Source organism: Electrophorus electricus, chromosome 21 (assembly GCF_013358815.1).
Source record: "Electrophorus electricus isolate fEleEle1 chromosome 21, fEleEle1.pri, whole genome shotgun sequence".
NCBI lineage: Eukaryota > Metazoa > Chordata > Actinopteri > Gymnotiformes > Gymnotidae > Electrophorus > Electrophorus electricus.
In genome coordinates this window covers 7,692,268-7,715,607 of record NC_049555.1, presented here as the reverse complement: position 1 = coordinate 7,715,607, position 23,340 = coordinate 7,692,268, and the positions used below count along the sequence as shown (strand labels likewise).

At 46.3% G+C, this 23,340-nt stretch overlaps 1 protein-coding gene across 1 annotated transcript; it reads left to right on the top strand.

The window, feature by feature from the left end:
* Nucleotides 1–845: 845 nt before the first annotated feature.
* On the top strand, nucleotides 846–23,340 carry mtmr10 (myotubularin related protein 10). The gene is made up of 16 exons (XM_035520782.1): nucleotides 846–2,122; nucleotides 2,590–2,650; nucleotides 8,487–8,623; nucleotides 9,921–9,993; nucleotides 12,670–12,812; nucleotides 16,451–16,544; nucleotides 16,667–16,814; nucleotides 17,322–17,409; nucleotides 17,615–17,703; nucleotides 18,183–18,316; nucleotides 18,976–19,045; nucleotides 19,293–19,363; nucleotides 19,463–19,635; nucleotides 20,443–20,613; nucleotides 21,176–21,364; nucleotides 21,714–23,340. The coding sequence occupies exons 1-16, from the start codon at nucleotides 2,066–2,068 to the stop codon at nucleotides 22,320–22,322; spliced, it is 2,307 nt and encodes a 768-aa protein (XP_035376675.1). The 5' UTR covers nucleotides 846–2,065; the 3' UTR covers nucleotides 22,323–23,340.

Sequence of the window (23,340 nt, the reverse complement as noted above, 5' to 3'; positions counted from 1 at the left end):
TGGCCGGAAGGGGCATCGGCCTGGCGCCAACCCTGCTATTTCTACATTAAGGAAATCCCCGGATTACTTTTTTTGCTGTGATATACTGTGCCCCGATTTCCCCATTTTTGTTTGAACATGTTCTAACATAATTTACGTTGTTATCTAATGCCAAGATTTTGATAACTGTGTCTACTTTTGAATATCTGCAGACAGGTGTTGGACAAATTTTGAAACTGATTAATATTATATGCATGTATAATGTTTGTCATGTCCTGCTATTATTAAGCATGTAGTTACCATAATCTTCATCTCATCTTCATTCATTTTGTTATAGATCATATGTGTAGCCAGCTATACATTGTTTAATGCTCTCCAAAGTATACTGTATGTTTGTGTTGCACAAATTCATTGGTTTTTATTACAAGGTTTAAATAAACACATACCATACTTGTCAAAAGTTTGGACACACTTTTCATATTATTGTCATTGAGAAATAACTTATACAGTGTAGATTGAAATGTTATTCACACCAAACATAAATTATGTTATTCAAAATTTAAAGTATTTTGGGTGCAAACATAATTGATGAAAATTACTATTAATGCCTAACTGATTAGTGAAATCTGATCTCTGCAGTTTGAAAATTGATTATTCTGGATATTAATTGTATTACAAGGCCGTTTCCATTGCTGTACATCTTTCTAAGTTATCAATAAATCATTTACAGCTATATCATCTACTATAAGTGGGGGCATAACACCATGAAGGATCTACCACATCTGTTGTTAGCTACTCCATAGTCAGAAACCATGAATTAATTTGGGGCACCAGGGACCTCTTCCATTGTGGTATCTAGAAAATGTGCAAACAGGAAACCATCACCTCTCTTGAGTAATACATATATTATACTAATGTAAACTAATATGTCAACATTTATCAATTTTAATACATCTTCATTCTCGTATATTACATAATATATCAAAATGTAAGCTTATGATATACGTTTTTTTCACCGTAAAGCTTAAGACAACTCTCAACTCTCTAACGCAAATACCACTTTTACTGTAACGAACATTTTAGGTACAGCAGTGCTGTTAGCACATGTCGGGTAAGCCAAATTACATCACACTCACAGAACGTAAACTCACGCAAGGCCATTTTAACCACCAGGTGGCGCTACTGTCTAAATATAGTTTTAAAATCATTGTCCATCTGCTCCAGCAGGTGGTGCTGCAATATTTTCCCCAGTGCTACTCTAAATACTTACTAGATAAATACATATAAAACACATCATTTAAACTCTGTGCGCATTAACTAATATAGCTGTGTCTCCACTATTCAATGAATCGAGGTTAAAATAGTATCCAGCGCCAGCCGGGAAGTTCTTGTTCTCAAGGCCCAATAGTCCAATCAGCCATTAAACCATTCGGTCACACCAGTCTGTGCGTGCCCGCAGCGCGAGACGACCACGCTCACTCCCCTCTTGCCTTTTTGTAAACATGGCCGCGAAACAGGCTGCTGACACCGACCGGGGACAAGCATAGACTGTTTCTCCAGACGACTTAGCAGCACACAATCGGGATACAATGGCTTCAGCGCGTCCTTTCTCAGAGCGAGAGAGAGAGAGAGAGAGAAAAGATGAGCGCTAAATGCGAATATTTATGCTAACAGCGACTGACCTCGAATGCAAAAGTTGTGTGGAGTTTGACAGCGGCTTGCTGAAGAGCCACGCTAGCTAACAAGCTAACTGGTTGAAGACGGGGAGGCAGCGCCGTGGAGGACTGCAGCTCGGTGAGAATGTGAAGAGAACTTGCTACCCAGCTAACGCTGCAGTCTGCACAAGGAAATCCACGGGGAAGTGGATTATATGGCATTCAAATGAATGAGTACTCTTATCTTGAAGAAGGAACCGAGGAAGGAAGTTCAGGCATGCTGCTCTGAAGAACCACCGAGGCAGTCACATAATCTAGCGAAGTTGGTCTTGATATAAAAAAGATAGTTTGGCTCTCTAGATGAGCCCCACTGTTCTGGGATTTACCAGCTTGCATTTTGTGTATTTATCCGTTAACTGCCACACGTAAACATGTTTTCTGGAAAAACTCCGAAGGCGACATTTAAGTCCTACCTGCCCCCCGTTCAGGTGAGGAAAACCCTTTTTCTCATACAAAACCTGCTACTGTTGATGCATAAAATTGACTAAATTACTTGCTAGAAAATCAGCTCGTTAATATTTAGTCTAACAGATATTCAGAAAATAAAACAAGTGACCTGTTAAGCATCAATTTAGAAACTCTTATCTATCTATCTATCTATCTATCTATCTATCTATCTATCTATCTATCTATCTATCTATCTTTCTTTCTTTCTTTCTAATGCTGCCATTAAGTTATTTTCAGCGTCGTGTGTTTTTAAATAGCAGACGTGTGGCTTCTGTTAAAAGCTACTATTAAAGTTAAGTCACCAGCAGGGCAAAGTGTATAGTACACTGAAAATTACCGTGCAGCTTTGCCTTTCACGTCTCAACGCTCAAAGCCTCCTGTTTAAGCTGCTGTGGGCTGGTGGTGATATTTCACTTGCTTTAATGTGCTTTTAATGTATGTTACGTAGACTGATTTGAAGAAAAGTCCCCAAGTGACCATCAAGAAACTTGAGGCCAAACTCTTACCAGGTAATTCCTTACTTACTGCTTAATTATTGCATTTCTTTGCGTAAATTATGCTATTTTTGGAGGGATATAAATATGACATTAATGTAATTATTTTAAAAATTCTTTCCAATAAAGAAATCTAATTGGTCAAACAGGTAGGTACTGGGATTAAGCAGGCTATATAAACCAATTGCAGGATGTCATACTCTGCTCTGCATCAGTCAGTTATTCATTCCCAATAGGTTTATCTCAGAATTCCAGTCTGTGTGTTAAAGCTTTTTGTATGTGGGCTCATTGTCCAGTTCTCCTCTGCTGATCCTCACGCGGTCATGCAGTGTTAGAAGTGAGTGTCTGAGTATCCAGTGCAGTGCATTTCCTGTTGTAGCACCATTGCAGTCTACCGTGCATAATTAGTTTAACAATGGTGTTTCTGCAAATGTTGGGCCGGAATGCTATGTACTTTTTGCAGGCAAAATGTGCACCACACCCAGTGCCTGTATACCGCTTTTTTTGAGAGAGAGAGAGAGAGCAAGAGAGGGAGGTATAAGACTTCTTAAATGATTAATTGAATAAGTTATTCACAAACATGATTCCTGCTCATGTGGGGTTATGGGTGGAGCTGCGTGTCATTGGCTGGGGTCAAGGTGGAGCCACCCTTCTAGCTCACTATTGCTGTATGTGCTAAGGGTTCTTATAATTTCAAGTCTTTGTTTGCTGGCAGACTACTTTAGGTTATCCTCAAAATCTGGGCTGTCTCTTTGAACAGTTGTCTTGTTTTGACTTTAAATCTTGCATGATTTTGACCGCTGAGTATTAAAACTTGTTTTGCAATTTCCTGCGTTCGGTTTACTGTTACACGCAATAGCTGAATATAATATCTTACTAAATTCAGTCTTTGTGATTCCATGGAAGTTAACGAGTGATTTGTCAGGTGAAGCAGAACTAGGCAGATTTAGTTTTCCTGGAAGTGTGGGCCTAGTGCACAAACAGGGATGGGAGGGACAGGGCAGTCGTGGGGGAAGCCTGTATCTGACTTTATTTATTTATTTATTTATGGGGGGGGTTGGCTGGGTTATAAATTGTTCGCACCTTAATTAAGATACATGACCTGGGTCATCCCTGTTTCCAAAATAGATGCGGCACGTGTAGTTTAGCTCATCTGGCTACAACATAAACAGCAAAATCCCCTTTGACTGTATCTGTGTACCCGCTTACCCCTCTGGTTGTCATGGCAACCCAGTTGCAACAGTAATAGTGCTGTGAATATTCTGTTAGTGTTTTTTGTGTTGTGTTTTAAATACCCATGCTGTTGAAAGGATCTAGTGTAAGATGCTATATTATCGGTGGGAGTGCAGGAGAACACAAGCTGCTTTGCTGGACAGTGACATGCTATGTGTGTATAAGGCTGTTTGCGTTTGGTTGCCGTACAGGTGTTTGCACTTGCTGTGGATGGAAACGAGGCACAGAGAGAAGAAGGTCAGCATGTTTCCGTGCACTGAAAGTCAGATGCTGCTTTATGATCATGTCTTCCACTTGAATCAAGCCCTGTGAATCAGTCATGTGGTGCAATACATTTTCCTAGGCTGACATCAGCAGGATATACAATATGGATACCCATAAGACACACCCAGAAATAGAACTGTATAACGTGGCTGCTGACAGAATGTTGAATGCAGATAGAACTGTAGAAGGTAGCTGACAGAATGTTGAATGTGGATAGAACTGTACAATGCAGCTAACAGAATGTTGAATAGAGAAAGAACTGTTGAATGTAGCTTACAGCATTGAATGTGGATAGAACTGTAGAATGTATCTGTCAGAACTGTTGAATGTGGGTAGAATTGTAGAATGTCATGACTCTCAGAATGTTGAACGTCAAAGGAGCTCTTGAATGCTGTAGCCAAATGCAGCCGTTGCCTACAGTGTAATACTTTTGTCATCATGTCCAGAACCAGAGGTCTGTGCACCAAGCCCCAGAAGGCCTAGCTGAAAGAGCATGACTATATCAGTCAGTAGGTTTTTTTTAAAGCTAAGATAACAATTCTCCTAGTACTCATCTTATATTTAGAGGCAATATTACGAGATAATCCAGTCACTTGACCAAATAGTGAACTATTTCACCATCTGCATGCACTCATCTGCTTCATACAGTTAAGATGTCTTGTACCTAAACCTGAGATTTGTGCTGATCTTAGAAATGGTGTTCAAAATAGTTCTCTGACATTCAGGACATTGTCTTTTGAAAAGAACAGATTTAATACTTATCATTATTTCTATTTGGTTTGTGTAATGTTTCTCACATTTCCATGTTACATTATAGCTTTCTTTTTCTTTCATCTTAATAGCCAGCTGTTTTGCTGTTTTGTCCAGTAAGCTCCCAAAACATTTGGCAGTGTGTGAAGTGACTACCATGACAACAAGTCCGCCAGACTGCCACCTTATGTCGTGCTAAAAAGTTCCTACGTCTCTCCCACGCAGTGTGCAGGAGCGCCCGCCGTTCCTTCCTACCTGACTTCCACGCACACTGAACACATCCACTTCCAAAGTGTCCTCTACACTTCTCCTTAATGCGATTTTGCAGCATTTTGTCTCCTCAGCATTCAGGCAGGGCCGAGAAGGGGAGGTGGTGTCAGTGACCCAGGCCCACCCCTCCTCGCTGGTCATGTTCACACAGTGGCTTGTTCAGTATGTGGGGATCATTTGGCTGTAGTGGTAATGAAATGTATGACTTTGGTTGAAAAGCCATATACCCACAACTGGAGCTTTTAGTCTGTTAGAACCATGGTGGCTTCCCTTCACCAGTCTGGGCGAGATGCCCTCTTTTACATGTAATGCATAGACATTTATGCTGTTATGTGAACATATAGTTGTATATTACACACATTTATGTTTTCCCATGGGGTCCCCAGAAATGGATGATGTTTTGAAATTATGGTTTCTACATTTTTGCTGTAACCCAGCTCCCAGTATACCTGTGTCAGAGTGCCTAATGGCTTGGTTCAGTGTTAGGAGCTGGGACAGAGGGAAAAAGTGGACCGTCTGACAGGCCCCAAGGATTGGCTTGAGAAACCCTGTCCTCACCTATGGGTTCAGGGTCTTGTGCCTTAATATTTCATGCTTTTCTTTAACTCTGTCTATGCACCATCATAATCTAATCCTGTAAAGTTGAGATGCAGAGTATGTAGCGTGTTGCCTGCACTGCCTCCCCTTCTGATAACACGGACCAAGAGGACTCATCAGACACACTCAGGACTGCCTCACGATATCACGAGCCTTCTGATGAAGGGTTGTTGGCAAGTTGATTCCAGTGTGTTGGGAACAGGGATTCACTAAAATGGGCAGTGCAGAGGAGCTCTGATCAGTATTAGCAAAACGCTTAACGTAGTCTTAACATGTTAGCGTGTTAGGCCGCATGTTTGTTGGAGAGGCACACAGTGCAGTGCTGTGGTTAACGCCCATGGCTCGAGCTGGGTACACGCTGCAGAAATGCCTCTGCTCTGTGTCAGCCGACAGCATCACTGCCACATCAGCACCCAGTCGGGGCTAATTAATGGAGCAGAGAAGTCAAGCTGCTGATTACCCTCTGTAGTGCGCTGTTTACACACACACACACACACACATTCCAAGGAAAGGGAGGGGACACAGCACTAGGCTTATTAACAAGCAGAGCTGTGTGTGTGTGTGTGTGTGTGTGTGTGTGTGTGTGTGTGTGTGTGTGTGTGTGTGTGTGTGTGTGTGCGCGCCATTCTGAGTGGGAGCGGAGCAGCGCACTATCTCATGCAGTTGGTAGTAGAGTCAGTCGCGGATGAATAAATTATTGCCTAAAAATGTGATATCTTCTTTGTCCTCAGTGCAGTTGTTTTGTTGATTTCGACTGGATGACCTTGCAGTTGCCATCACCTCATTATGCCGAGAGTTTGGGATCCAAAAGCCTACGGAGATGTGCAGCCCAGACTCAGACCCCACGTTGACCAGCATAGGGTTCACTTCACTGCAATTCACTTGACTTTGTTGCCACCGTATGAATAAAAACAAAGCTCGGCCCTGCTAGACTCAAGAAGAACCGGAGAACTGAAGAACCAGAGAACTTGTGAAGAAAAGCCTGAAGGCCAAAAGACTGTCCTACAATGTGTGCGCTGTGGAGGCGTCCCCTGTGGTAACCTTTCCTAAACAGTCCCAGCTGGCAAAGCCGAGAAGGGCAGGGCTGGGCTCAGCGGGCTTCGGAAAACCTCCACCCACCGCTCCGCTCTCCTCCCTGAGAGTCAAGTGCTCGCAGCTGGGGCAAACGACACTCTCCCCCTGTTTCAGTTTTCACCTCCCCCTCCCCGGGCACCCAACCTCACGTTTCCCAAGACGGAAATAGAAGCGCTTCTTCCTCCTCTTAATAGTCACTTCTTGGAAAGCGAGAACTGAAAGTGTTTATTTGCGAATGGCTGTGCTCTGAGCAGCTTGGCTGACGGGCCGCCAGAACTCCAACGCAACCCAAAGCGTCCTGGGATGTTCTTCCGAAGCTTGGAGAGTCGCTGGTAAATTTCTGCAATAAGTGACTGGAAATGGCGGTCTCGTGTTTTTAAAAAAAAAAAGAGAGAGAAAAAAAGAGGCTACTGGCTCTTTAAAGGCAGAGGGGGAGCTGTCTGCACCTGTATTTGATGAACTCTCGCTCTTTTCAAGTTTGTGTGAAACCGGAGCGCATGACCAGTGCTCGGCCATAAGCCTGTGTGCACGTGCACACTGTTAACATTCAGGAGATTGGTTGTCTGGGTCTGTGTAACAGGTCTTGTTTTTATTGCTGTGTAATTTTTCCCCAAACTCCACAAAAATGGCAAACTTGACTCCCTTTCTTTGGAGAAAGCACATAGTTTAGTGTGTGGGGGGAGGAGGCTGGGGGGTTATGTGCCCTCAGCTGATATCTGCATGAACTCTCCCACAATTCTCTGGGATCTGGAGTGCTGGATCGGGTTCAGTCCAGTGAGTCATCGGCTCCCATTGTGTAAAAGTACCTCCTTGGCTGAGAGTTGAGAGCGAGTGAGAGTGAGGGAGTAATTAGAAACTGCTGTAGGGTAAGGTGTCCTGGTGTAATGTGTACATAGCTTTTTGCTATACACACTGATTCACTAACATGGCTAAATGTTTTCCAGCTTGTGCCTGTAACGTAGCAATTGCTGGCCAACCGTTAATACTGGTAGCAAGGGTTGACATTGGTGTATATCCCATAAGCAAGTTTTACACTGTGCTTTTGGTTAGAAATTCTGATACCATCTTCACTGGAAACTCAACACTTATAAAGAAAATAAGTAAAGAAGATGGGTCAGACAGACAGAGACAGACAAACATATTGATTATAGTTCTGTTGGAGAAGCGAGAGATGGAACTTCAACCTGATAGATCCTTCAGTGCGTTCTCTCTCTCTCTCTGTGTGTGTGTGTGTGTGTGTGTGTGTGTGTGTGTGTGTGTGTGTGTGTGTGTGTGTGTGTGTGTGTGTGTGTGTGTGTGTGTCACACACACAGGAATTGTCATTGTAACTGCATTAGAGTAGCCAGCTCATTGGCTCCACCCTCAAGCCCTGAAACAGTCTCACCTGTCGATGTAAACAGATCTTTGGTGAGCTGTCCTTCACCCAGGATGTGTTGAAAAAAAAAAGAGGTGTAGGAGTTGCTGAGTACCAGGACTGGGAAAACGTCCATTAGCTGTAGGAATTTTTTAGCGACTTTTTTTCTTTTTTTCAGACTCCCTTCTGCTGATTTGGCCTGATCTGATTATGGAAGACATACTCACCCACAACCCCCCCCCCCCCCCCCAGCCTCTTTGTGGATGTTCTCCTCTGACTCGGTTTCCCTCTCCTGTTCCTGCTCTTCAGGGGAGATCGTGGTGAACGAGGTGAACTTTGTGCGGAAGTGCATCGGAGCCGGCGGCAGCCAGGATGACCTGTGGGGAAAGCTCGTCTGCACCAACTTCAAGGTCTCTTTCGTTACCCATGATTCCTTGCCACAACAGGCAAGTACACCCTCACCTGCTCCACATATTTCCATATGCTTATTAGAGGTAATAGAATATGTGTAGAGGTGGGTAGAATATCTGTAGGGGAGGGTAAAATATGCGTATATGGGTGGGTAGGCTGCCTCAAGGGTCCTCAACTCGGGCTTATCACTTCCTACTCAAGCTGAGTCAGGTGTGAAAGGGAAGAACTCAAACCCATGTGCCAACACTCGGTTGCCTCCAGCGTAGTGGGGGGAAGGTCCAGGCTAGCTGTTGGTGTTCGGAGCGCCTAGCCGAGCCTCACTGCAGTACGTTCTCCGGAGACACGGGATTAACTCTGAAGGGCTGGGCCAGTTTATGGCATGTTTTGAAGTACTGGGGGTGGGTGGAGATGTTGCATAACTTGTTGAAGAGCATGTTTTGCTCATGCTCGCATCCCCCACACCCCCACTTCTTGGTGGCGCGCACCATCTGCAGAGGCTTTCTGGAGCGCTAGAAATGCTCTCCTACACAAAGCTGCTGGCCAACTCAGGCGCGCTTGACATGGTTGCTTTGGGTTGTTGGGTTTTTTTTTGTTTGTTTTTGTTTTTTGCTTTCAGTTCTTTCAACCACATTTAGGAACACTTTGCCATTGCATGGCCTTTATGGCTCTCTCGGGTGGGTTTTTGTTTGTTTATTTATTTATTTTTAAGCACCTGTCTGGCTTCTGTGAGTCACTAAAAGACCTTGTTAATTTCAGCCTGAGTGAGGCAGAGTGAGCATACAGCTCCAGAAATGAGTCAGAAAATGATTAACCATTTGAAACTCTGATAAACGCCAAGTAGTGTGTCAGATAAACACTCAGAGAAACGCTGAGGAGTGTGTTGGACACAAAGGGCCCCATCGTCTTCTTTACTGATTTATCAGGCACCTTTATAAACGGTGCTGGTAACTGAAGAGCAGGTCAGCAGACAAGGGAGTCATCAGAATTCAGACCACCTGACAGTGGCAGCGGAGATGTGGTTAATTTTTTACTGCTATGTTGAAATGTTTTGAGGTTTTGTTAATGGTGCAGCCACCTCTTTCTTTGATTTGTTTTGAAATGCTTTAGTTTTAGCTTTAGTACACTTGGTCAGTATGACGCCCTGATGAACCTATTCAGTCCAGCAAAATTTTAGTTTTTTTGTTTTCTGTGTAGTCCATTTTGAATTTGCTTTACTGGTGCAGAATCAATTGCTTAATTTTTTTCATGTAACTTAATTATTTAATGTAAATCAAAGACAAACAAAAACACTCTGACTTACTGAATCGTCTGGTTCTTCATTGGCTTGTTCAGAGGTTCCAGTGTGCACACCGGCTCCTGGGAGAGTATGACGTCCCGCTGGCTTGTGTAGATCAGGTCATCACCGGTAAGCTCCCATTCACAGCTGGAGCCCACCCCCCCACCCCCATTCTTAATGTTACGCCTTTCAGCTATGTAATAAACAATTCATAACTACTCTACTAATTCCAGAGGCAACGTCACTGTTACTGCTGTTTATAATGCATGTCATAATTTAAATGCTTAAATGTTCTTCTCATCCCTGCATATTTGTTTGATTGTAATTATGATTATGCTGATTATTATTAAGTTAGGTAGTATTCTTTATTCATATGTGTGGGTGAGGTGACCTGGTAATGCAGTGGGCCCTGCATCAGAGTGCAGTCACCCTGGGCTCTACAGACACACCTCAATCCTCTAGCCTCCAAGCCCGCAGCCCAGGGGTCATCGCTAAGCAGCCCTGTTTGGCGTTCTGGGGTTGCCACACGTCTTATCTAACTCATGAGACTCATGGTTGAGTTCTCCCTGGTCGGAAATCACAGAAATGCGCAGTGCAGAGGAACTCTGGAAGCAGGATTGGGGAAACACCCTACTGGGAATGCCCTGATCAGGGGTCATCGCTAAGCAGCCCTGTTTGGCGTTCTGGGGTTGCCACACGTCTTATCTAACTCATGAGACTCATGGTTGAGTTCTCCCTGGTCGGAAATCACAGAAATGCGCAGTGCAGAGGAACTCTGTAAGCAGGATTGGGGAAACACCCTACTGGGAATGCCCTGATCGAAGCCTTTTGCAGTTGACTAATTGCACAGAGCAATGCAGCATTTTAGGTGTACACATGATAAATTACATTTCCCTAGTGTAGGGTTGTATAATTAATCCCATCCAAAGCATTATACGTCTCACTGTAAACGCTTGCTAGGGTTGCAGGGCTCCGAGCACTTTGTCACTCGAGCTGCCTGCTCGGTGTCATTCTTCTGTTTCACGCTGTGACAGGCTGGAGCATTTGCGCGGCCCACCGTCGAACCGTAACCGCCTGAATACCACTGCTAGAATGTTTCACCTTGCCACGAGGCAGACTCTGTGGACTGTGTGTGGAGTTTCGTCTGTGCACACACGTACATTTTGCTCCCTTTTAGTCAGGGCACGCACGCGGGTACACGCACAGACTTTTCCAGGCCCGTATTCATCCTTTCTCTATTTGAGCAATATGTCTGTCAGCCTCTCCCTCTCTCTCTCTCTCTCTCTCTCTCTCTCACTTCTCTGTTCTTCTTCTCCATTTCTATAAGTATTTGTTCTGGCCTTGCTGTCGCCGTGTGTTATGAATGAACTAATGTAACCTACCTCCTTCATGCCTCTCTCCCTCCGTCATCTTGTTCTTTCCTGAAGCCTTCTGTATTGACTGCAGTGCAGTAGAACCTGTTTGGGTGGCTGCTTGCCCCTCCCCTCCGCGCATTAGCCAGTCTGTTTTTAGCCAGGCTGCAGATGAGCTCACTGGGCCAGACTGTGGCTCCGAGCTGGAAAGCCTAACCGGGATTAAGCTTGTTTGTGTTAGATCATTGCTCCTGCTCTCTGCTGACATAGCCCCCCCCCCCCCCCCCCCCCCCCCCAGGGCCTGGAGCCCTGCGTCGAGCCAACAAAGTGTGAAGCTGTGTGTGAGTGTGCTCTCCTGCCTGTGTCCTAAAACAAAAGTCCATTATGAGCAAGTGCCGCTGCTGAGCCACACTGTGAGCTTGTTCTGGTGTCAGACGGGCAGTTAGCGGTGCAGAAGGTGGTGGGTTGGCCTATGTCACTCTGGGCCGCACTGCCTAACCACTCTGCACACCTCACTCTGCACCACCACTTCTACAACAGGACGAGGAAAAGAACACAACACCTGTGTTTTTGTAGAATTTCTCTCTCTTTTCAGTTTTAAAATTTCCCTGTTAATTATTTCTGTGTAATTTTGGGCTCGAGTCTGACAAACGGGCAGTAAGAGAGAGGTGACCACACTGTGGATCGGTGGTTCCGCTCTGGCTGTAGGGAGGGTCGCAGGTGTGCGTAGACAATTGATCTCCTCACCAGGGGTGTCCTTCCCCTGACCACGATCAGCCAGAGATCTAGAGAAGAGAAAGCAGGAGGATGGAAGGGAATGTGAGAGATGATCAGACTAGGGAATGTTTTTAGCAGGTGGTGAAATTTAGCAAGACACAGTCATCTGCTGGTTGACCACATTAGTCACAGAGTGTGAAATGAAGAGTTTCATTATAATAACGGAACCTTCCCACATATGAAAAAGGTTTGATAAAAGCATAAAAGGAAGAGAGTGAATAATTTTTCAACATGACCAACATGAATAATTTTTCAACGTGCCAATATTTTTACCTAGAAGCTAATTTGGTGTATTAACATGTCAAAACATCCTGTTGTTAAGGCAATGTTAGTCTGTTTCAAATAATGCTATATAACAGGGTGGGCAAAACTGTAATGTAATATAATAGAAACATAATATAGTATAAGTATAATAGCAAAATGGTTTAAATTTAGTTAAAACTAAATATAAAATGAGCTTTTGGTATCTGGTTTACATTATTTATATGTATATTGCATACGTTGTTACGTCGTTAGTGAAAAATCAGTGTACATAGGCAGTGTATGTAGAAATATTATGTAGTACATCTAAAATTAATTCAACACTATAATGTTAGCATTTTCATGACTTGAAGTGGGTGAAATGCTCATTATTTTGCACGCGTTTGTGTGTTTGTTTGCACGGTGCTCTCTGCAGTGAATGATGCCAAGGGAAAGCGGAAGATTCTGGGCTCCAATAAGAAACTGAAGTTCAACCCCACAGAGCTCATCCTGTACTGCAAGGACTTCCGCATCATTCGCTTCCGCTTTGACGAGGCTGGGCCTGAGAGCGCCAAGAAGGTGTGTACACACTCATAATCACACACTCGCACGCGCACACACACACTCTCGCGCAGGCACACACTCACTCACCCGCACACACTCACTCACACGCGCACACTCACACACACTCACGCACTCACGCACGCACGCACACACTCACGCACACACACTCACTCTCACATACACACTCACACTCACATACACACTCTCTCTCACACACACACACACACACACACACACACACACGTATTCATACAGTAACGCACGCACATGTGCATGTGACTGTATGCGTGCGCGTGCACTCATACGGTCACGCACACACACAAACACACGTGTGCACTCATACAGTGATGCATACGCACATGCACACACTCATATCGTCACTCACACAAATGCAGGCACATGGACTTATAAAATTTCCCTAAGTGGTAGAGATGAGAAGAGCACAGTCATCTCCATTTTATACACACACACAGTAATATTCCTTCCTGTTCATAGAGTTAGCCTTTGCAATCAAACCTTTGTGATTTATTTAGCAGCTGGTGGGAACATTGTTAATATTCTTACTCTGTTGGTTCCTTCCATGGTTGATAAATAGTGTGCTGTAACCTTCAGGCGATCACGCAGATCACACAGATCACACTGTTCTGACGAGTAAAGGTGCATAAGGAGAACTTGCTTTCCTCTCTCTCCTCTCCTCGTGTTTGTAGAATGGATTGCAGCAGCGTTTTCCTGCACACCCAGGACTGTTTCTTTCATCCTGCCTCTCCATCTGGCTGGTGGCAGGCTTGCCATGGAGGTGTTATTAGCACTGTCTGTCTGTGTGGAGAGCCAGTGTAGAACCACGCTATTCCACAGCCTCACTGTCTGGGACACAAATGTTCCTTTCAGAACCTTGAGCTGTTTGTTTGACGACTCCACTGCTGGAGAGTTTCTCTCCAGACAGGTTCACTATTTCTCTAGTATTATTCTAGGCTTCTGTAATGTTACTCTGTTTATAGGTCTCTTGATGCATATTACAGCCTCTTTTCTCTTTTGGCTGCAGTGAAACCTCTGACATTTGATATTGCAATCAGTTCTTTTCTTTAGAAATGCTCTTGAATGGAAAACGTTCGGTCCAACTTGAATAATTATTTGACTACATATTTCCAGCAGAACCTAGATGTTATCTGCTCAAGAACGTCAAGCGTGCTCTGTTGAGGAATGTATTTCTGTCTTATTATATCTGTCTGGTAAAGTTCAGGGGAGTGCCTTTATGCTGAGGGATTTATTCCCACTGGGAGACCTGTGCACTGTGACCATGACTCACACTGACCCTGCAAACCCATCCTGTTGCCTCACAACAGCTGCTGTTGCCTGGAGACGTGGAACTTTGTGTAAATTAAAATTCCGTACTGGACCCCTGACTCACCGCCTGATAGAAGCGGAAAAAAATATTTAAAAAAAATTCCCTCCTATTCGTCATCGCTTTAGTGTAGCAGACTGTGATTGGCCGTGCCATCAGTCTGAGTCAGAGCAGAAAGAGTTCCACAGTATGTGAGGAATGGTTGTTAATCATCAGGGAGGATGGCGTGTGTGTGGGGGTGTGTGTGGGTGTGTGTGTTGGAGGATTGTTTACGTATTCTTGAGGTGGGAAAAAAAAGCCACGTCCTTCCCAGCTGTTTCCAAGCTGCCTGAGTACAGTAGAGCTTTCACATGGCGTTCCCGGGCCAACGGCGTGAGTGAGTGAGATCACAACAGCCGGAAGAGTACGAGAAGAGAGGAGAGGGGTGTAGAAAGGGCAACACATAAAGGTAGCTGGTTAAGGAAGGCCGAGTTTGGCGCAGCGTCGAGTCTGGGGGAGAGGGGCCCGGCGTTGGGGGTGGGGTGAGTAGGAGAGATGGAGGCATGAAAACGAGAAACAAAAGGGCCATTGAGGAGAGCTCTCACTTTGTGATCTCTCGGCAAACACAGACACGTTTGTCCCCAGTTCCGTCGGAGAGCAGCATGCTGATCTGCAGAGCCTGCGTGAAGAGCAAGCAGAGTGCAGTTCACTGACTGTGTGTGTGTGTGTGTGTGTGTGTGTGTGTGTGTGTGTGTGTGTGTGTGTGTGCGTGCGCACATGGGAGTGATTAGGGTGCTGGGTGCACTTCTGCTCCAGCTGCTCACACACCGAGGTGAAGTTTAATCAGATGGACATGGTTTATTTACCCACTTCTCTTGCTAGGGTTAATTGCAGCTAGTTCCCTCCACACCTTCCCTTTCACACAATCACCGCCAAGCTGGGGGGGGGGGGGGGGGGAACGTAGGCAATGCCCAACACCTGTAGGACACACACCCTTCCCCCTTCATTGTTCTTGTTCCATGTGAGGTCATGGGACAGGTCATGGACTGCGTTAGCATGTAGAGTTAATTGGAAGGTGAGAGGCTAAACTTCAGATGTTTCCCTCCAGTCCATCAATGTGAATATGAATGTAGATACACCTGTCAGAGCTCAGTTTATGGTTTTAGTGTGTCTGGGAACTTATGGCCCTTTCACAGTGTGTGTCTGAGTGTGTCTGTCTGACTGTGCCTGCCTGTGTGTGTGTGTTTTCCTTGTGGAATGAGGGTGTAGGATTTAATCATGCCTCCAGTGTCTGGTGAATGAGTGTAATTGCTGCATGCAGCTAAAACAGGGAGTTCCATGTTTTGCTTTGTGACAGATGGGACTGAGCCAAACTGTAATAGCTTATTATGCTGGATGAAATTACAGAGTTGGACATGACCCCCCCCCCCCCCCGGGCTTCCTCCACACTGGACTCAATGGCACTCATTGTGAGATTTGGCCTGGCTGCCGCCAACTCCCAATGGCTCTTCTTATATGTGCACTTACCGCAGACAGCCATATTCAGAGAGAGAAAAGGATGAATATTTCTGGGCGTTCAAGCTTAAGGTGCCGCATGTCCGACAGCCTCGGGAAGCCATTAATAAACGGGTCTCAGCAGTGAACCGTTCGGTAGCACGGCGCCCGGAGCGTTCTGGCGGGACCTCGGGGCGTGTGCCCTACTCCTCGTTCCTCCATCGGCCCCTCATTTGCAGTCGCGGGCTGCGTTTCAGTAGGGCTTGATGTCTTTTTTGCAGAACACCTCCACATGTTTTGGCCGTACCCGTCGGAAGCTCGGCTGCGTCGAGCGTCTCTGCTGTGAATGCCGTTAAGGTCTGGAGTCAAGTTGACCCTGCTGCAGGCTGAAGTTCGGCGTGCCGGGATGTTATTAATTGTCTCCGTGGCTCAGAGCCCATGCCAGCAAACTCCATACAAAATAAAATAGAAGTGAGGGGCAGTGGCTGGTAGGAGAGAGGTCGAGGGGGAGAGCTTTGGCCAAACCCTTGCTTTCTTTGCCTAGCTGGTGGGTTAGCATGGTGGTCTGCTGCGCTGGTTTGGTAGTATGTGATGAGAGCCTTCCCAGACTCCAGTGATACTGCTGTTAATACTGCTGTTGTTAATATGAATAAACTTGTCAATACAAATGTTGCAATCAGTGTTTTTCATAGTAACGTTACTGATGTTGATATTGCGTATTGTGAGTGGACAATTTGAGATGATTCCTAGAACAGGAAATCGAATTGCTGATCATTTACAAAGGAGCAGGAGTGTCTGTGTGGCACGCATGAGGTCATGTGACTCTGCTGTCCCGTAGGTGTGCCTCGCCATTGGTCACTACTCCCACCCTGCTGACACTCAGCTACTGTTTGGATTCGAGTACGTCGGCACACGGTTCTACAGCTCCTCCGGTAATTCACTCGCACTCTCTCCCTTTCAAACAGAAAGACAGACACACGCGCGCGAGCTGTTTTACAGCCTAGGGGGACTGAATATTTATTCTCCGTGTCTCTGTGTGCATGTGCGCTCGTAGGTGAGAGGGTGAATGGGATCGATCCTGGTGGCAGGTTGCAGACGCCCCTGTTTGACTGCTCTTCTGACTGGGATCGAGAGATTAAACGCACAGGTGCTTCAGAGTGGAGGGTGTGCTCCATCAACAAGGACTATCTGGTCTCACCCAGGTGCGTGTGTGCGCGCTTGTGTTTACCACATGCTGTTTCCCCAAACAGTCCTGCTGATATAACGGAGCCAGAGATTAGCGTTTATCTGTCTTAGCCAGTATGTGAATGTGCCTTTAAAACAACAGCACAGTGAGCCTGTTTTATGCAACAGGCTCGTTGTGAGGTTGTTCCATGTGTTAACATGGCTGGTTAATCTCTATTAGTGTATGAATAATCTTTGACAAATTAGGATCATAAAATGTAAGATAACCAGTTGTGCATTCACTGAGAAACAGAATGTCTTCTGCCACCCCAGGCAGTCTTTGTTGGCCCACAGTATTCTTTGCAACATGCAGACAAAATGATCCATGAGGACTAGGCTCTGTCAGCGCCTCCGTCTCTCCCTCTGCCCCGTCAGTCCTGCTGACACTGCCACTAGGCCTGTGTGTGTGTGTGTCTGTGTGTGTGTGTGTGTGTGTGTTCCTGCCTGAAAACGTGTCTAAAGCAGCGCTCCCTATTTTTCTCCAGCCTCCCAGAGTTCTTTGTGGTTCCGTCGTCTCTGGCCGATCAGGACCTGAAGCAGTACGCCTGTTACTTCAGCGCCCAGCGTGTCCCAGTGAGTCGCCTGCGTACGCTGGGGGGTGGTGGTGTTCGTTTGTATAGATAAAATGATGCATATTTTTCCTGAAGTAAGAGCTAAATGCATTTTAACTGTTCTTAAATATATGTATATACAAGATGAAATGTTTAGCTTGTACGTTTATGTACTAAATATGTGTGTGTGTGTGTGTGTGTGTGTGTGTGTGTGTGTGTGTGTGTAGTTATGGTGCTGGAATCACCCCAGCGGGAGTGCCCTGGTTCGGATGTCCAGCATCACAGAGCCTCTGCAGCAAAGGAAACTAGATCAAAGGTGTGTGTGTGTGTACATTTTTAATATATATTAGAGAGATAGAGAGAGAGAGGAAAAGGAGAGGTTAGTCGGAGCACAGAAGAGTGATGGACTCATCTGTTCAGTGTGCTGCCTCTGCAAGATGACCGTAATACAGCAGGCAGATTTCAGATAGTAGGTCATGGGAATGCAGGAAGTCTGAATTCATCATTCTCCTGTAGTTTCATAGTGAGCACCTGTTTCCAATTTATTTTGAATCTTTGGAAGAGCTCGTCAGTGCAGGCCCCTGATCTTTTGGCACACTGAGCCGGGGAAGTAGCCAGACGTGAGACGTGAACTGTCCCCTTTTCTGTATGCTGCCCAAGCATAGTGGTCATGTGGGATTTGCTGTATACACAAACGCACAAAACAACAGCTGCTCTAGACAGCCATGCTTCTGACTGTACTCAGTTCTTTAAATGCCAAAAGATCTTTAATCCCATTTTTTTCTACAATGTCAGAATTTGCAACGCTGTCATGAAAAGCCACCCACTGAGGAGTGATGTCCACAAGGTGGAGCTGGAAAACGGTCTGCTGCCCACCATCCATGACATCCAGGCGGCCCTGGTCAAGCTGCGGCAGTTCTGTGTGATCGGTGAGCCATGACGCACTCTGCTGCCGCCCTTCTGGTTGCATTGCTCATTTGTGCTCTAGATCGAAGGTGTTTAAATGCAGTGGGGATTGAAGTCTCTAGCCTGTTACTCTAGACCTGCATTTCCCTGTGCTGGCCCTTGGGTGTGCCTGGTAGTCCCTGTTTTTAGTGGTCATCCTGATCCCAACACACCTGACACAGCTCACCCCGTTTATGACCCTCATGATACATTTAGAATGGGTACACTGGGGCAGGAATCCCCAGAGACTGGTGTAGTTCAGGGAGACTGGTGTAGTTCAGGGAGAAGCAGCACTAGTAAACATGGCCCTAAACAGTTTTTCTGTAGTAGCGGGCTGGTGAGCACAGATCGATAGCCGTGCCCATCACTGTGAAGTCCACCCTGCTATAAGAGGATTGTTGGGCGTACAGCAGCCTAGCCAAGGGTCAGCGCAGCAGCCCTGCCTGTCGAGGTGAATGCCCCCTTCCCTTTATTTGGAGGGCAGTCATTTTCTCCTGACACACAATTCGACGAGAGACAGTGTTAGAGTTGCTTTGACCACCTTCAGTGCTTCTTAGGAACAAAACGTTTTATTCAACTTGTGATTATCTGGAATAGTGAGGGCAAACACGGTGACTGTGTGTGTGTGTGTGTGTATACACAGAGCCCTTTGAGGAGTCTGAGGATAAATGGCTGTCATCCGTGGAAAGTTCCCGATGGATGGAATATGTCAGGTATGAATAAACACCACACATCAGCCAAAGAACAGGGTGATCCCCTCACAGCCTACAGGGGGCAGCACTTCTGCTGCATTTACTTATTAAACGAGTCCCTTCACTTCCAAGCGTCATTTGTATGTAGGAGTTTAGAATTCTGTTACACTTCATATGATAATTCTTATCAGTGACTTTATGACATTATTAAAGTTTTTGTTAAGCCTTTGCTGTGATAAAATATAATGCATTGTGTGGCTTGTTCCAGAGTGTTTCTGAAACAGGCAGTGGAAGTGGTCTACGTACTGGAATGGAAGCAGGCCTCTGTCATTCTGCAAGGTTAGACAGACACTCTGGGCTTTGGCCGGGGTTTAGTGCTGTACTCCTCCTCTGTTGGCTCTCATGCCTAACTGTCCCCCCTCCCCCCCCCCTCCACAGAGGAGGAAGACAGGGATCTGAGCTGCGTGGTGGCGTCTCTGGTGCAGGTCATGTGTGACCCTCACTGCCGCAGTCTGGTGGGCTTCCAGGGCCTGGTGCAGAAGGAGTGGGTGATGGCTGGCCATCGTTTCCTCGACCGCTGCAACCACTTAAAGAGGAACGACAAAGAGGAGGTAGAGTGGCGGCCACGCGCAGGCAGACGGAACCAGATTTCTGGAGGCTGGATTTCTGAGATGGCCCCAACCTGGCATAGCCTCGCTTCAGCGTCTTACAACAGGGAACTCGATTGAGAACCTTTTGGCCAGATGAGACACAAGTCCCAGCTCCTGTGCTGGACATACCAGTGAACATTTATTTTGTGCTGAAACTCCCCCTGAATTATAGAGGCCTTGATAATCATTGAATTCAATGAAGCATTTTGCACTGCACTGCAGTGTGTTTGTGTGTGTTTGTGTGTGTGTGTGTTTGTGTGTGTGTGTTTGTGTGTGTGTGTTTGTGTGTGTGTGTTGTGTGTGTGTGTTGTGTGTGTGTTTGTGTGTGTGTGTGTTTGTGTGTGTGTGTTTGTGTGTGTGTGTTTGTGTGTGTGTGTGTGTGTGTGTTTGTGTGTGTGTGTTGTGTGTGTGTGTGTGTGTGTGTGTTTGTGTGTGTGTGTTTGTGTTTGTGTGTGTTTGTGTGTGTGTGTTTGTGTTTGTGTGTGTTTGTGTGTGTGTGTTTGTGTTTGTGTGTGTTTGTGTTTGTTTGTTTCCATTTCCGGGGCCTGCTCCAGAGCCTTTTTACCCATGTTCCTGCTGGTACATGTCTGATTTCAGCTCCCCAGATAACTAACAAGTCCTTCAAGTCCAGTCATGCATGTGAAAGTAGGGCAAGCGCCTGAAAGCGTGTCGTGTCTCTCTCTCTCTCTCTCTCTCTCTCTCTCTCTCTCTCTCTCTCTCTCTCTCTCTCTCTCTCTCTCTCTCTCTCTCTCTCTCTCTCTCTCGCAGTCTCCCCTGTTCCTGCTCTTCCTGAATTGTGTGTGGCAACTGCTGGAACAGCACCCGACCGCCTTCGAGTTCACCGAGGTCTACCTGAGCGTGCTGAGCGACAGCATGTGGCTGCCCGTTTTCAGCACCTTCCTCTTCAACTGCCCCCAGCAGAGGGCGGAGCACAGCAGGGTGAGGGAACCGGGCCGGGTGCACGACCCCAGCCCAACCCGCTAGTTCAGACCTGGGTGCAGTACGTAGGAATGTAGGCGCACAGCAGCGTTCCTCAGACGTACGCCATCAGCCTCGAGTCACCTCGACTCGGGAGTGCTATCGCACTCCATGGATTTGATCTCGCCTTCTCGGCGTCCTTAAGGAATCCGCTCTAATGCGTTATACTCGTAATCTGTACTATACTTTGCCATTTTATTACTTTTGCATTAATAACCAACACGGAGAGCTACTAAAATGACCACAAGCATAAAAAGGAGAAAATCATTAAAAATAAAAGATTGCAGGTAATTTAAAGAAGGTGATGATTAATGCATACACCACAGGGCCTGCCTTTGGCCAGTGTCGTGGCCCGGTAGATAACGAAGTTGAGAACCACTGGTCTAAACTTACCGTGCTAAATATTGATGGTGTCTGTGACGAGCGTCTCCTGTTGTTGACTCTCTCCCGCTCTGCTATATTTTTATTTCCCCCTCCTTGTTCTGTCCCCGTCTCCTCCTCCGTCTTTGTTGACCGCTGTAAGGACTTTGCCCTGACTAAGAGAATCTCCCTGGGGCAGGAACAGGCTCTTCGCTTCCCGCCGGTCTGGGACTGGTCTCAGCAGTTCAGCCTCAAAGACCAGGCTCTGTTCAACAACCCGCTGTATGTGGGCAAGAGCGCCCCCTGTGTGCACAACGGCACAGTGCGGACATACTCGCACAGACGCAGCAAGGTGAGGTCTGCATTGACGGTGCTAATGAAACACTGAGCTGATAAATAACATAACATTTGTTTCTGTGTTGGTCTACTATTACTAAAAATAATATCTATTCATATCTAGTCCATGGCCTGAAAATTCATACTGTTTTCTTATGCAGCATGGTTGATATTCTAAGAACTTTTTAAAATGTTTAACAGATGATTTTTCACTTCTTTTACCAGAGCATGAAGGTGTACATTTTAAATTCACTTTTTTTTCTTTTTATTTAACATTTCCTTACTACTCCCTAAACTCCCCACCTAATTAAAACCAAACGTTGTAGAAGTGCCCTCTGGCTGACGTGTCCCATGTGTCTCCTCAGAGAGTGTTCAGCTCCACTCTACGCGGCGTGCCCTCGGCCCTACGCAACGGCTCGCTGGCTGAGCACGACACGCTGATGAGGCGGAGCTCGCTGGTGTCCCGCCTCCGCACGGACTCGGGGCTGGCGCGCGAGCCGCAGCAGGAGACCCCTGCCGAGCGCTTCCTCCGCGACTGGCTGTCGCGTCCGGCCGAGCCGAACAGCCTGCTCCTGCCCCAGCTCCTGCCCTCCCACCTGCCCCTGTGGAGGCTGCACTTCCTGCGCTGGGTGCCCGAGGCCCGCATCCCCCATGGCGGGCCAATCACTGCCTTCCACGAGTTGTCTGTGCTGGCGGACGAGATCGAGACACTCCAGAAGCGGCTGAGGCAGTACACGGGAGGCTCCATCCCGGCCCCCGATGGCCCTGGGGCCGAGCCCAGCAGGATGTACTTCAAGGCGGCCTCTTCTCCGCAGGAGACCGCCGGCGCTCCGGACTACCTCAGCTCCACGTTCCCCTTCTCGCCCGTGGGGAACCTGTGCCGCCGCAGCATCCTGGGAACACCGCTTAGCAAGATCCTCAACGGAGCCAAGATCTGGCTCTCCACAGAGACGCTTGCCAACGACAGCATCTGAAGGCCAACGACGGCATCTGAAGGCTGCCGCATGCAGACAGGGCAGGGTGCACCGATCCAGCGGTCCCCAGGAGGCACGAGACCACCCGGAGCACGCTGCCGTTTTCTGAACGTTGTACAGCCGACTGCCCAATTAGGTTGTTGGTGATTTTGGGTTTAGGAAGAGGCAGTGAAAAGTCAGTGCTGTGCGGTAGGTGAGGCCATGACTTTGAACTGTTGTGTGAATATCTATGACCTGGGCTTCAAGAAGTTTATATTCATGTTCAACTTGTGTTCCAAGTGTGATTTTCCTAAAGCACTTGCAGTTGTTGTTGTTATCATCCAGGCTTTTTAGCTTACCCACCCTTGACTATATTTTTGTTCTTGCACAAGATTATCTAGCCATGTGTTTGACAGGTTCACTCTTTCGATTTTTCCCTCTGGTGAAACGGTATTTCCTGGTTTGTATGGAATTAAGGCATTATGCTGAGGAATGTAACACTAAATTCAATCTGTGGTAGAAAACCTTAAACACCTTTAGTTTTAGTATATATAAATATGTAGTTATATAGACTTTACAAAAGACCTGCTGGTAAGGTTTATCTATAGCTAGTTTTATTAAAATGGAGTAACTGAAATTATGTGAATTATGTGGGTAATATTGGATGTCCCACACCCCCCCCCTCACCCAGTGAGAACTGCACTGTGGTCTCTCATACAGGCTGGGCCTTGTCTGTTAGACCCCTCCCACACAAACACAGAATGGCTGCTCAGAATGACTGACTACTCCTCTAGCCAATCAGCAGGTTGACTTGGCATCGTGGTCGAGTCTGCTATCCTAGTAGGCACATTAGTGCATTAGCATTTATAGAGAATACACTAGAGTTTAGGTTGAGTGTTTGATTGAAAAAAGAAACAGCACTGGTTACCTTTTGTTCTCTTCAAATTGTATTGTGTTTCTCTTGAAAACTAGACAGTTGTCTTATTTGAGTTAATATGTAGACTTCCTTAACGACATTTAATTAAAGCCTTAAGATGGT

What these genes read in the sequence shown, in the direction of transcription:
- mtmr10 (XM_035520782.1), top strand. Translation starts at nt 2,066, where the DNA reads ATGTTTTCTGGAAAAACTCCGAAGGCGACATTTAAGTCCTACCTGCCC. An exon ending in ATGATTCCTTGCCACAACAG is followed by an intron (nt 8,624 to 9,920) that starts GCAAGTACACCC and finishes TGGCTTGTTCAG; the next exon opens with AGGTTCCAGTGTGCACACCG. An exon ending in TGTAGATCAGGTCATCACCG is followed by an intron (nt 9,994 to 12,669) that starts GTAAGCTCCCAT and finishes TGCTCTCTGCAG; the next exon opens with TGAATGATGCCAAGGGAAAG.